Source organism: Panthera onca, chromosome A2 (assembly GCF_046562875.1).
Source record: "Panthera onca isolate mPanOnc1 chromosome A2, mPanOnc1 haplotype 2, whole genome shotgun sequence".
Taxonomy (NCBI): domain Eukaryota; kingdom Metazoa; phylum Chordata; class Mammalia; order Carnivora; family Felidae; genus Panthera; species Panthera onca.
The window spans coordinates 8,722,205-8,733,779 of record NC_138340.1 but is presented as its reverse complement, the minus strand read 5'-3'; the positions used below and the strand labels follow the sequence as shown (position 1 = coordinate 8,733,779).

Sequence of the window (11,575 nt, the reverse complement as noted above, 5' to 3'; positions counted from 1 at the left end):
TCGTGTCTGTGTTTTTCAAATTAAAGTTAAATTACAAATGCAAAAACATGGCTCAGTCCGGTGGGCATCCGACTCTTCGGTCTCGGCTTGGGTCATGATCTCGGTTTAACGGGTTTGAGCCCCGCTTCCGGCTCTGTGCTGTCGGCTCCGAACCTGCTTGGGGTTCTTTCTCTCCCTTTCTCTCTGCCCCTCCCCGCACTCACGCACGCGCTCTCTCTCAAAAATAAACACTTAAAAAAATACAAAAGCAAGTGCACATGATTAAAACAAATGAGCCCTTTTGCAGAGCATGTAATGAATGGCAAACACCTGTGGAATCCTCGCTTTCTCTCTCTGGTCATTTCCACCGACCATTCTGAACGGGAAGGCTCCCTCTATCCACCCATAGGTGAATGGAGCCCCCACCTGCTGATTTTCTGGGGCAGTGGACCAGGATTTAGCTCACAGCCTCCTTCTCTCTCCACCTGTCTCCCCACACCCATGCAGATCCCACATCGACAGGCGCTGGCCATCTTTGAAATTTTTCAGGAACACGTTTACTCTGTTATTTCTTCTTCCCCAAACTCTGTTTCCTTTGTTGCAGCTGGGTAACTGTTAAAAGTGAGTGTTTCCACTCACCTCCTGGGGCCCAGGCCCTCCTCGATGTCTCTACATAGATCAATTCGTTTCGTATCCGCAACAATGACATCTGACCTCAGGTGGGTGCCCTTCCCAGTCCCATTTCAGAGACGAGAAGCCGAGGCCCAGAAAGGTTAAGTCACTTGCTCCAGGTCACAGACAAAGGCTTGGCAAGCGAAGCCCTAGCTGCCTCTGGTTATTCTGAAGTGTTTGCTTTGACTCTCACTGGGGGTGAATAAGCTATTCCTTTAATGGCTCTAGCCAAGGTTTACGAGACGCCGGGCAAGGTACACTTGGGATTTGTCCACATCATTGTATGTAAATTTCACATCGAAGAAAAGAACGGTCAACAAACATTGAACTCCGGTTCATAGAATAAGCACTGGAGCTTGGGGAGGGAAGAGTGCCGGTGTCCGTGACGTATTAAAATGAGTAAAAAGTAAGATGGCCGGACGGGCAGGGATCAGAGCAAATACATTCAAATGTTAATTACCGTATCTAGGAGCGTGAGGGCATTCGCCGTGCGATTGCACAATCCTTTGAACCGGGCTGTCCGTTGGAAATATTTCAGAGCAAAATGCGGGGACCTCTGTCCTGAGCTGCCCACAGGAAAACATCTCTTCTCTCACCCAGACGGGCAAGAGGCCCCCTCAGACTCAGTACGTGCACACTGGGATTTGCCTACTTCCTCAAAAACCGATCCTGACCCTCAGTCTGTCTCTTCCGCGGGGTGCTTCTCACTCCCCGGGCTCAAAGCTAAGGAGTTGCCAGAGATTTCTCCTCCTCACCACTGGGACGCAAGACTTAGCTTAGGGTGACCAACTGTCCTCCCGTTCTCACCCAAGACTGAGGGTTCTCGGGCGCTGGGGCCTTTGGGGCTAAAGTCAGGGAAGTCCCAGCCAAACTGAGAAGAGAGATGGGTCCCCCAACTGATCATTTCTGCCTCTTAAACACGTTCAGTTTATCTAAATCGCCACTGCCCTAGTCTATGCCAATAACACACATAATAGCGATGACAATAAACTCTGGTAACTGCAGCCAGTCCTCGTTAGGTATAAGGTACCGTCCCGCACATCCCATCCACGGCGGGGCTTTTGATCGACACAACACCCTGTGTTGAACAACTGTAACACCATCTGTGTTAAAGATGAAGAAATAAGACCCAGGGAGGGAAAGTCTCTAGCCCCCAGTCACACAGCTAAATAACAGCCGACGTGCTGGCATCTGAACCCAGGCAGATGGCCACAGAGCCCCCCAGGCCCAACCACCTTTGAACAGCCATCCTGGAGCACCGATGCCAAGATGCCAGCCCCCTCGCTCTGGGCTCACCCTCCATCAACAACCACCTGTGCTCTCATCAGAATGATTATTCAGGTGACCACAGTTTTCCTGGCCACAGACATGTCACCAGCTTACAGTTTGTAAAGACAAACTCAATACAGAAACGAATAAAGTAGAAAGTAATGATTTCCCATAGCAATCCCCTCTAGGGATACTTTTTTTTTTTTTTTAAGCTTATTTATTTTGAGAGAGAGAGACTGAGCAGAAGAGGGGGCGGGTTGGGGGGGACAGAGGATCCGAAGCGGGCTCTGAGCCAATAGCAGAGAGCCCAATGCGGGGCTCAGACTCAGGCACCGTGAGATAATGACCTGAGCTGAAGTCAGACGCTCAACCGGCTGAGCCACCCGGGCATCCCGGGGTGCCATTTTTAACTGGGTTCCTGTTGGCATCAGAATCTCTTCTTGGGGTACAGCTACCAGCACTTGTAGTTCTGATTCATGATGTAGTGTGACAGATGGATGGGTAGATGGATAGATAGATAAAGTCGAGATAGAGAAATAGATAAATGGATGCATAGGCTGCTAAATTAGATATAAATCGATATAAACAAATAGATGATACACACACAGATCTGTCTTTGTCTTGCTTGTTTCCAGACTGATCTTGTAAAAACACAGCTCAGGACCCATCCTCCAAACCTGTCACCTCCGGAGCAGGTCCACACTCCATGGCTCCAGGATCTTGTTCCTGTGTCCCCTTTACCCACGGCGGTCTGGTGCACACCTCCCTTCGCTGACCTGCTCTTGTCAGAAGGAATGCTAACACTGTGCCCCCATCTGCCCCCACCGAATGTCCCGTTGTCCATTCAGATCTGCTTTCGTGGGAACGCCCAGTGGGGAGGTGGGGAGGGGTGGTTGGCAACAGTAGAGATTAGGGGAGTGGGTGATGGGGCTGCTAACTGCAGGCAAGAGGCCAGGATAGTCTGAGGAGGTGGCATTTAAGCCGAGTGCTCAATAACAAGATGAGGGAGAGTGGCCCGGTGGCGGGAAAGGCAAGTGCAAAGGCCCTGTGGTGGGAATTAGTTGTCCTTAGAGTGACTTGAGCACTACCTAGACAGGAGCGGGATGCAGAATGTAATCGGGGGTCAATGAAATATCTCCAAGAGTTGTGTCCCGGGTGGATTATAAACAACAACAAGGTTAGACCTGAAGCCAGCTGTAAAAGATCTGGTGGAACCCACCGGAGAGATGAGGCCGGGAGAGCAGGGGGGAAGGCTTCGTGCAGACAGGAGGGAAGGGTGTGTCCTAAAAGGGCATTCCTTCATTCCACCATTCCCCAAATAATTCCCCGGAAACAGCCCTTGTGTGTTCCAGATTCTAGATGCCAGAGACGTAGCCGTGATCAAGACCAAGGAAGTTCTTGTCCCCGAAGAGCTCGTTCTGGGAGGGAGACAGACGGAAAACAAGATAAACAGGTGTGTGGTGTGTCAGGCAGGCAGAGTGATAAGGGCTAGGGAGGGTGCGGAGGGTGAGAGGAGTCAGGTGGGGGCGGGGTGCGTTTTAGTGAAGTTACAGGAACTTGAACACGACGGGGGGCGTGGGGGGGGAGCCCCCACCCGGCATATCTGGGGAAGGAAGAGCCTTGTAGCAGGCGGAATGGCCAGAGCCAAGGCCCTGAGGTCGGAGTGAGCTTCTGTTCCAGGAAGGGTGAGAGGCCGCAGGAGTGGGTGAGTGGCTGCAAGGAGAGAGGGGAGGGGGGGGGGGGCAGGGCTTCCAGAAGTCAAAGGAGGAACTCAACCATGGGATTGACGTTGGTGTTGGGAAGCAAGGCGGGAGTGAGCCAAGTCCCCATCCACCGCCACAGAAAATCTGCAGAACAGGGCTCGGCCGGGCAGATGGAAGGATAAGAGCTCCTTGAGAACGCAGGAGGTGACCAGAGACATAAAGCCAGGAATGCCTGAGGTCTCGCTACATGCTCAGCACAAAGCCTGGTTTATTTTGTGTAATTTTTTTAAGTTTATTCATTCATTATTTATTTTAAACTTTTTTTATCTTTATTTATTCCTGAGAGAGAGAGAGAGAGAGAGAGAGAGAGAGCAGGGGAGGGGCAGAGAGGGAGACACAGAATCCGAAGCAGGCTCCAGGCTCTGAGCTGTCAGCAACGAGCCCCGACGCGGGGCTTGAACCCACGAACAGCGAGACCATGACCTGATCCAAAGTCGGACGCTCAACTGACTGAGCCACCCAGGCGCCCCAATTGATTTATTTTTGAGAGAGAGAGAGAGAGAGAGAGCGGGAGCGTGTGCATGCGAGCGGGGGAGGGGCAGGGGCGGGGGAAGAGGATCCCAAGCAGCCTCCACGCTGTCAGCGCAGACCCCGATGCAGGGCTCGATCCCGCGAACGATCTCACCAACTGTGAGATCACGACCTGAGCTGAAACCAAGAGTCGGACGCTTAACCGACTGAGCCACCCAGGCGCCCCTGAGTCTGGTTTAATTCATCGTGTGCCCAAGCTTTTGCATTTTTCTCATTTAAAAAAATATAGGAAATGTTAACACTTGAAAAAGCTATAGAATGGTAAGTCTCACTAGTATCTCATTTCTCTGAAGACAAACGTGGGCATAGAAAAATTGACAGAAAAAAAATTAATGGGTAGTAACTCTCTGGGCAAGAGTGTCACTGGCGAGTGTCATATTTTCTTTCTATTGTTCAGTATTGTGTAACTTTTTTATAAAGACCACGTGTTACAAAAAGATAATAACGATAATTTTGTGTGATCTCACACTAAATACATGAACAGAGGCGCCGGGGTGACTCAGTCGGTTAGGCATCCTACTTTGGCTCAGGTCATGATCTCCCAGTGCCTGAGTTCAAGCCCCACATCGGGCTCTGTGTTGACAGTGCAGAGCCTGCTTCAGATTCTCTCTCCCTCTATCTCTGCCCCTCCCCCACTGCACTCATTTTTCTCTCTCTCTCTCTCTCAAAATAAATAAACTTAAAAAAAATACACATACACAGAAAGCAGAGAAGATAGCTCCTAAAACCCCTGCGCCCTCCACATAAAGAAACAAACGTTGGGGCGCCTGGGTGGCTCAGTCGGTTAAGTGACAGACTCTTGGTTTCGGTTCATGTCATGATCTCACAGTTCGTGAGTTCAAATCCTGAGTCGGGCTCTGCACTGACAGAGCAGAGCCTGCTTGGGATCTGTCTCTCCCTCTCTCTCAAAATAAATAAATAAACTTAAAAAAAAAAAAAAAAAAAAGCTAATGTTAACACTTAGTCCTAAATGCTTTGGGTAATTTCCCCCCTTTTTTGGTAAAAGAAAACAGTAGGGATAAAGTAGAACCTGCCTCCCCAATTCCCCTCGTCCCCAGCCCCAATTACATTGTCTTGTGGCCTCCCCAGAAAACACCCATTGCCCTGAATCTGGAGTGAGGTCTTTGTTTCCTGAATTTACTTTTTTTTTTTTTTTTAATTTTTTAATGTTTATTTACTTTTGAGAGCAGGGGAGGAGCAGAGAGAGAGGGAGACACAGAATCCAAAGCAGGTTCCAGGCTCCAGGCTCTGAGCTGTCAGCACAGAGCCTGACGCGGGCCTCAAACTCACAATCCACGAGATCATGACCTGAGCCAAAGTTGGATGCTTAACTGACTGAGCCACCTTGATGCTCCTATTAACAAGACTTTTCAAACAAAAATCCAAACAATACATGGAATATAAAATGGAAAGAGAACACCCCACCCCACCCCCAAAGAAAGGAAAGCAATTAACAGCTAGAGTATGAATTTCCCTAGCATGTCAGCCCCAACAGGGCAGGAATTCTGGTCTGTCCTGTTCACTGCTGCTGAGTCAGCCAGTCCTGGGCATTACAGTGGGTGTTCAATGCCCGTTCAATCAAACTTTACCTTCCTCGGATTATGCCCATTTTCATTTTTTAAAAACATGTTTTTAGTGTTTATTTTTGAGAGAGAGAGCGCGAAAGGAGGGGAGGGGCAGAGAGGGAGGGAGACACAGAATCCCAAGCAGGCTCCGGACTGTGAGCCATCAGCACAGAACCTGATGCAGGGCTCCAACTCACAAACAGTGAGATCATGTCAGACGCTTAACCGGCTGAGCCACCCAGGCACCCCCGATCATGCCCGTTTTCAAAGCACACTTTTTTACGTGAGCCTGGACCGTTTGGTTAAGACGGTACCTGTCAGGTGTCTCCGCGGTCAGGTTCCTGTCTTTTGCTTTGCCACACTTTATTCTTTGAAGGAAGGTCACTACCTCTTCTGAGTACAACCCACATGGAAAAGGAGGCGGGAAGGGTTGAGTTCTAGCTGCGGGACCGAGCATTTCAACTTACCCTATTTGGAATTAATCTTTAAGGGAAGATTTGACTTTACCGCCCTCACGCCCATTTTATTTATTTTGAAAAAGAGAGCGGGGGAGGGGGGCAGAGAGAGAGAGAGAGAGGGAGAGAGAGGGCATCTTAAGCAGGCCCCCCACGCTCAGCGTGGAGCCCAAGCGGGGCTCCACGGAAGGACCCTGGGATCCTGACCTGGGCGGAAATCAAGAGCGGGATGCTTAACCCAGTGAGCCACCCCGGGGCCCCTGCCTTCCTCGCGCCCATTTTAAAGACCAGGAAGCTGAGGCTGAAGACGACAAACTTCCTCACTAGAGGGTGGCCCAGCCCAGGGTGAGGCCCGACCCAGTGATCGAGGGCCGTGGGCGCCCCAGGTGGGGAGGAAGGGGGCGACTCGGCCCGCGCGGCGGGGAGGCAGAGGGAGGAACTTCGGTCTCTGAGCCCCGTCCCCGTCCCCGGCCCGGGCTGCAGCCCAATCGGCGGGCCTGGGCCGTCCCCCGGGGTGCTCTAACCCATTTTACAGACGTGCTGCCTGCGCCCCCGGAGGAGGCGTGGCGGCGCTCGGTGGCCCAGCAGGATTCCGGGGGCGGCGGGCCAGGCAGGCCCGGGAGGACACCCGAGCCAGGAGGCCGAGGCGCCCGCCCTCCCCGCCGGGGATCACCTGGGCCGGCCCGGGGCCCGCGGGCCGGGCGGAGAGGGCCGCCGCCTCCTCAAAGCCCGGCAGCCCGCGAGCGCCCCGCACTCCAGCCGTCCGGGCCCCGCGACGCCGCCTGCCCCGCTGCCGGCAGGTGAGACCGGCCGTGACCTCCGCCGCGGCCCCGCGGGAGGGGGCTCCGCCTGCCCCGGTGACCCACTTCCTGTTTGTCCGAACTGCGGGGGCGGGAGGCACAACCGGCTAGCCCGCACTGGGTGACCGGGGGCAGGTCACCTCACCTCGCTGAGCAGGTGACCTCCGCGCTGGACGAGCCCCCCGCCCCCCAGTGCGCCCTCGCAACTGACTGGAGGGACCCGTCGTGAGTGCGCAGGGGACGAATCAGGGCGGGTGGAGGAAGGCAGGGAGGTGAGGGGCAGGTCAGACGGGCCCCAAGGGCAGGGGTCCCACTGGCCAAGCGCCCGCCTACTCTCAGGGGCAGCGGCCACCCGGGGGGGCCTGCGGGCGGCCGCTGAGGGTGTGAGGGTCAAAAATCAGTGGTCACAAGGTGTGTCACCAGCTGCCTCCCCGCCTGGGTTCCTCCTGTGGGGAATGGGGGTGGGGAGGAGGGGAAGGTGTGGGCAGTACTTCCTGGAAAAGGGAGACCCTGGCGTTTGGGGGAGGGAGGTGACCCTGGGACTCAAACCCATATGTTGTCAAACACACATCACCCACCAGGCACACAACTCACGTGAGACACGCAACCCAAACACACGCAACCTGACTCAGGCCCGGAACGGGGACACAGATGGGCGTCCCGCGCGGTTCCACTTTGGAGCCCAGGCGAATGTCACAGACACGCCACCCGGGCCTTGCAGGCTCAGTGCGCACATCTGCAGGGACAAAGGACTCCCAGGCACACAGCGGACATGTGACCCAGGCAGGCACGCTTGGCTACACACAGGAAACAGCTCAGACACACCCGTGCACAGGCAGCAAGCGCGTCCCCGGAGCACGTGGACGCACAGGAGGTGTCGGGCTGGGGCGCACACATTCAGCCCCAGACCCAGCTCACGCACCTCACCGGGTGCCCCGGGGCCCACGACACAAGCAAGCTCGTGTGGGCACGCTTAGAGGCCGTGAGGGCAGGCGCGGCTGCACGTGGGCCAGCCCCCGACCCCGAATCCCGTGTCCAGCACTGGGGAACTCCAAAGCTCACATGACCCAAGGGGAGGGCTTCTGGAACAGTCTGCGGAGAAACTGCATCATCCTCACTAATGATCCATTTCCGTCCGCCCCAGGGAATAAAGGCTCAGCGACCGCCAGTTCTGCCCAGGAGCTCACCTGCCTCTCTGAGCCCCCGGCTGACTGGCTTGGGCCTCCCCCAGGGTGAGTGCGGGGAGTGGGACGAGGGAGGCCGGAATGGGCCCGCACGGCCACCCTTCCCCGGCCCAGGCCGGGCCCCCCCGCCTACCCTCTGACCCTCCCAGCCCTGCTGCCCTGAGGTCCTGGGAACTAGGGCCCCACCGGGGGCTTTCCCCGGGGCCAGCCCTGCAGGGGTCTCCCGGGCCTGCTGCCCAGGCCTCAGCCCCCGGGCCCTCAGGCTCCGTCTCTCCCCTCCCAGATGGACACACAGACTGTACTGCTCATCTTGCAAGCCTCACTGGTGCTCCCCCTGGCTGACGGGGCCAACCCGGTCCTGCGCTTTGTGGCTGTGGGTGACTGGGGAGGAGTCCCCAATGCCCCGTTCTACACAGCCCGGGAAATGGCCAATGCCAAGGAGATTGCCAGGACCGTGCAGACCCTAGGCACAGACTTCATCCTGTCCCTGGGGGACAATTTCTACTTCACTGGCGTGCAGGACGCCAACGACAAGAGGTTTCGGGTGTGTGACCCCGGAGTGGGGGTGGGGGGCCATACGTGGAAAAGCCTTGCTCGACCTTTGGGACTCTGGGGAGGGCAGAGGGAAGCTGACGCTTGCACGCACCTGGGGCGCTCCGTGTCTCCCTTGGCCTCGGCCCCTCACTGGGTGGGAGCCTCGGGGTAGCTGCTTGACCCTGGGGGTGGGGGTGGGGCGTCCCTTCTGTGTGCCACAGGAGACCTTCGAGGATGTGTTCTCTGCCTCCTCCCTCCGCAACGTGCCCTGGTACGTGCTGGCTGGCAACCACGACCACCTGGGGAACGTCTCCGCGCAGATCGCCTACTCCAGGATCTCTCAGCGCTGGTGAGCCGGCCCCCAGCCATGCCGCGCCCCCCCCCCCCCCCCCCCCGCCCCTGCCTCACCCAGGGGGACCGAGAGCCGCCGAAGCCAGGGCTCGAACCCGGGCCTCGTCTGCTCAAGAGGTGGCGCCCCGTGCCTCTCTCTCCTCCGCAGGAACTTCCCCAGCCCTTACTACCGTCTCCGCTTCAAAGTCCCACGGTCCAATGTGTCTGTGGCCATTTTCATGCTGGACACAGTGACGCTGTGCGGCAACTCGGACGACTTCCTCAGCCAGCAGCCCGAGAGGCCCCGTGACGTGGCGCTGGCCCGCACGCAGCTGTCCTGGCTCAAGAAGCAGCTGGCGGCGGCCAAGGAGGACTATGTGCTGGTGGCCGGCCACTACCCCGTGTGGTCCATCGCCGAGCACGGGCCCACCCGCTGCCTGGTCAAGCAGCTGATGCCGCTGCTGGCCACATACAAGGTCACCGCCTACCTGTGCGGCCATGACCACAACCTGCAGGTGAGGGGTCTGCAGGGGAGGTGAGGAAGGGGCCCCCAGCCCAGCCGGCGGGCCACAGGGCGCACCGGGATCGGCCTGCCGCCTGGCGGTCTCCCGAATGTCCCTCAAGCTGTACGCTGTCTAACCAGGAAAAGAGCCCAAAGTTTCCCCAAAGCCGTCATACCAGCTACCAGCTGCTAGCTCATTCGCTTCTCTAGCTGTGAAGCAGGATCAGTCCGTTGCTACAGGGGAGGAAACTGAGGCCCAGAGGGTTTCTGCTCCTCGCCCAAGGTGACGCTGCGGTCGGGGACAGACCCGACCCTGGATTCGAGACGGGGGGGGGGGGCACAGAGCCCGCGGTCAGCCTCATCGAGGGGCTGGGGCCGCTGACCCTGACCCTGCGCCCTCCGTGCACAGTACCTCCAGGACGAGAACGGAGTGGGCTACGTGCTGAGCGGGGCCGGAAACTTCATGGACCCCTCGAGGAAGCATATGCGCAAGGTCCCCAACGGCTACCTGCGCTTCCACTATGGGGCCGAGGACTCGCTGGGGGGCTTTGCCTACGTGGAGATCAGCCCCAAAGAGATGAGCGTCACTTACATCGAAGCCTCGGGCAAGTCCCTCTTCAAGACCAGACTGCCGAGGCGAGCCAGGCCCGAGCACCCACGCGTGCGCCACTCTAGGGCCTGAGGCAGGGGGGCCTCCCTGCCGGCGGGTGGCTGGGCCCCGCTGGGCCGCGTGCCCGTGGGCAGGCTTCCTCACGGGCCTGGGGAGCTGCGGCGGAGCAGAAGGAGAACCACAGACGAGGAGCGGTGGCGCCAGGTGGCCCTTGTGGCAAGGATGCCCACGTCTGTGAAAGCAACGTGGGCACGTAGACCAGCCGGCGTGCTGTGCCCCGTGGCCGAGCTTGTCCAACCTGAGCTCCAGGCGGTGGGGGGGTGGGGGGGCAGGGAGGGAAAGCTTTCTCCTGAACCAAGCACCTGTCACTGCCGAATATTCAATAAAAAAAATAGTTGCAGAGGCTGCACGCGTGCCACGGGCGTCTCTCTCCTCCCCTCGATGGCGTGTTACATCACCCGTGGGTCTGAGAGTGTCCCCTTCGTCGCTCAGCGGGCCTCACGCGTGGAGGCAATTTGAAGTAAAGACCGAACCGAAAGGGGGCGCCCGGGTGGCTCAGTCGGTTGAGCATCCAGACTCTTGATTTCGGCTCAGGTCACCATCTCACAGTTCGTGGGTTCAAGCCCCGCATCAGGCTCAGCACTGGCAGCCCGGAACCTGCTTAGAATTCTCTTTCCCTTCCCCTGCTTGCTCACTCTCTCTCTCTCTCCAAATAAGTAAATAAAGAAACAAACAGACCAAACCAAAAGGGTTACCAGACGAATCAAGGCTTCCTCCTCTGTGCCCACCTCCCCAGGCGCCCCCCCCATCACTGTTTCTTTCCTGCCAAAATGGATGCCTCTGTAATGAAAACATCCCCCTTTTTTTCTTTTACACAAAACAACACGATACACACACAGTTCTGCGCACGCTCTTTCTGCTAACCACAACTCGCCTGTTCGTGACAGAAGATTCCTTTTTGTTCACTCCGATATGGAACCGGTAATGCAGTCACACACATCAAAAATCTAAAGTTTATGGAAAAGTGAAACATCTCCCTCCCTCCCTGTACTTCGGTCCTCCTCTCCAGAAGGAAACAACTTTCTTATAAATGCTTTGTTGCCTTCCAGGATTCCTCTACTCAAATAAAAAGCAAACGTGAAGTTTTGTTCTCCCCTCTCCCACTGATCTGCACCTGGCTTTTTTTGTTGTTTTCAAACCAGCTCTATGGACGTGTGATTGACACATCGTTAAGTGTGCAATCTGTCAACTGTGGACAAAGGCACATAGCCACAAACCCACCCCCACAATCGAGACTGAAGCATTTCACATAGCCCATGGGTTCACTTCGAACTGCGGGTTTTGTCTGTTGTACCTGGAGATCTGCCCATCAGATCTCAGG

The 11,575-nt window shown here is 56.4% G+C and overlaps 1 protein-coding gene across 3 annotated transcripts; it reads left to right on the top strand.

The window, feature by feature from the left end:
* Positions 1-3,351: 3,351 nt before the first annotated feature.
* Positions 3,352-10,542, top strand: ACP5 (acid phosphatase 5, tartrate resistant). Of its 3 annotated transcripts, none has more exons than XM_078443362.2 (6): positions 3,352-3,373; positions 8,179-8,266; positions 8,502-8,762; positions 8,974-9,101; positions 9,252-9,597; positions 9,994-10,542. In XM_078443362.2, exons 3-6 carry the CDS (start codon positions 8,502-8,504, stop codon positions 10,264-10,266), a joined length of 1,008 nt encoding a protein of 335 aa, XP_078299488.1. In that variant the 5' UTR covers positions 3,352-3,373; positions 8,179-8,266; the 3' UTR covers positions 10,267-10,542. The 3 variants fall into 3 exon arrangements, with proteins under 3 accessions (XP_078299488.1, XP_060486294.1, XP_060486295.1); XM_060630311.3 differs by lacking the exon at positions 3,352-3,373 and adding an exon at positions 6,589-7,034; XM_060630312.3 differs by lacking the exon at positions 3,352-3,373 and adding an exon at positions 7,120-7,259.
* Positions 10,543-11,575: the final 1,033 nt, after the last annotated feature.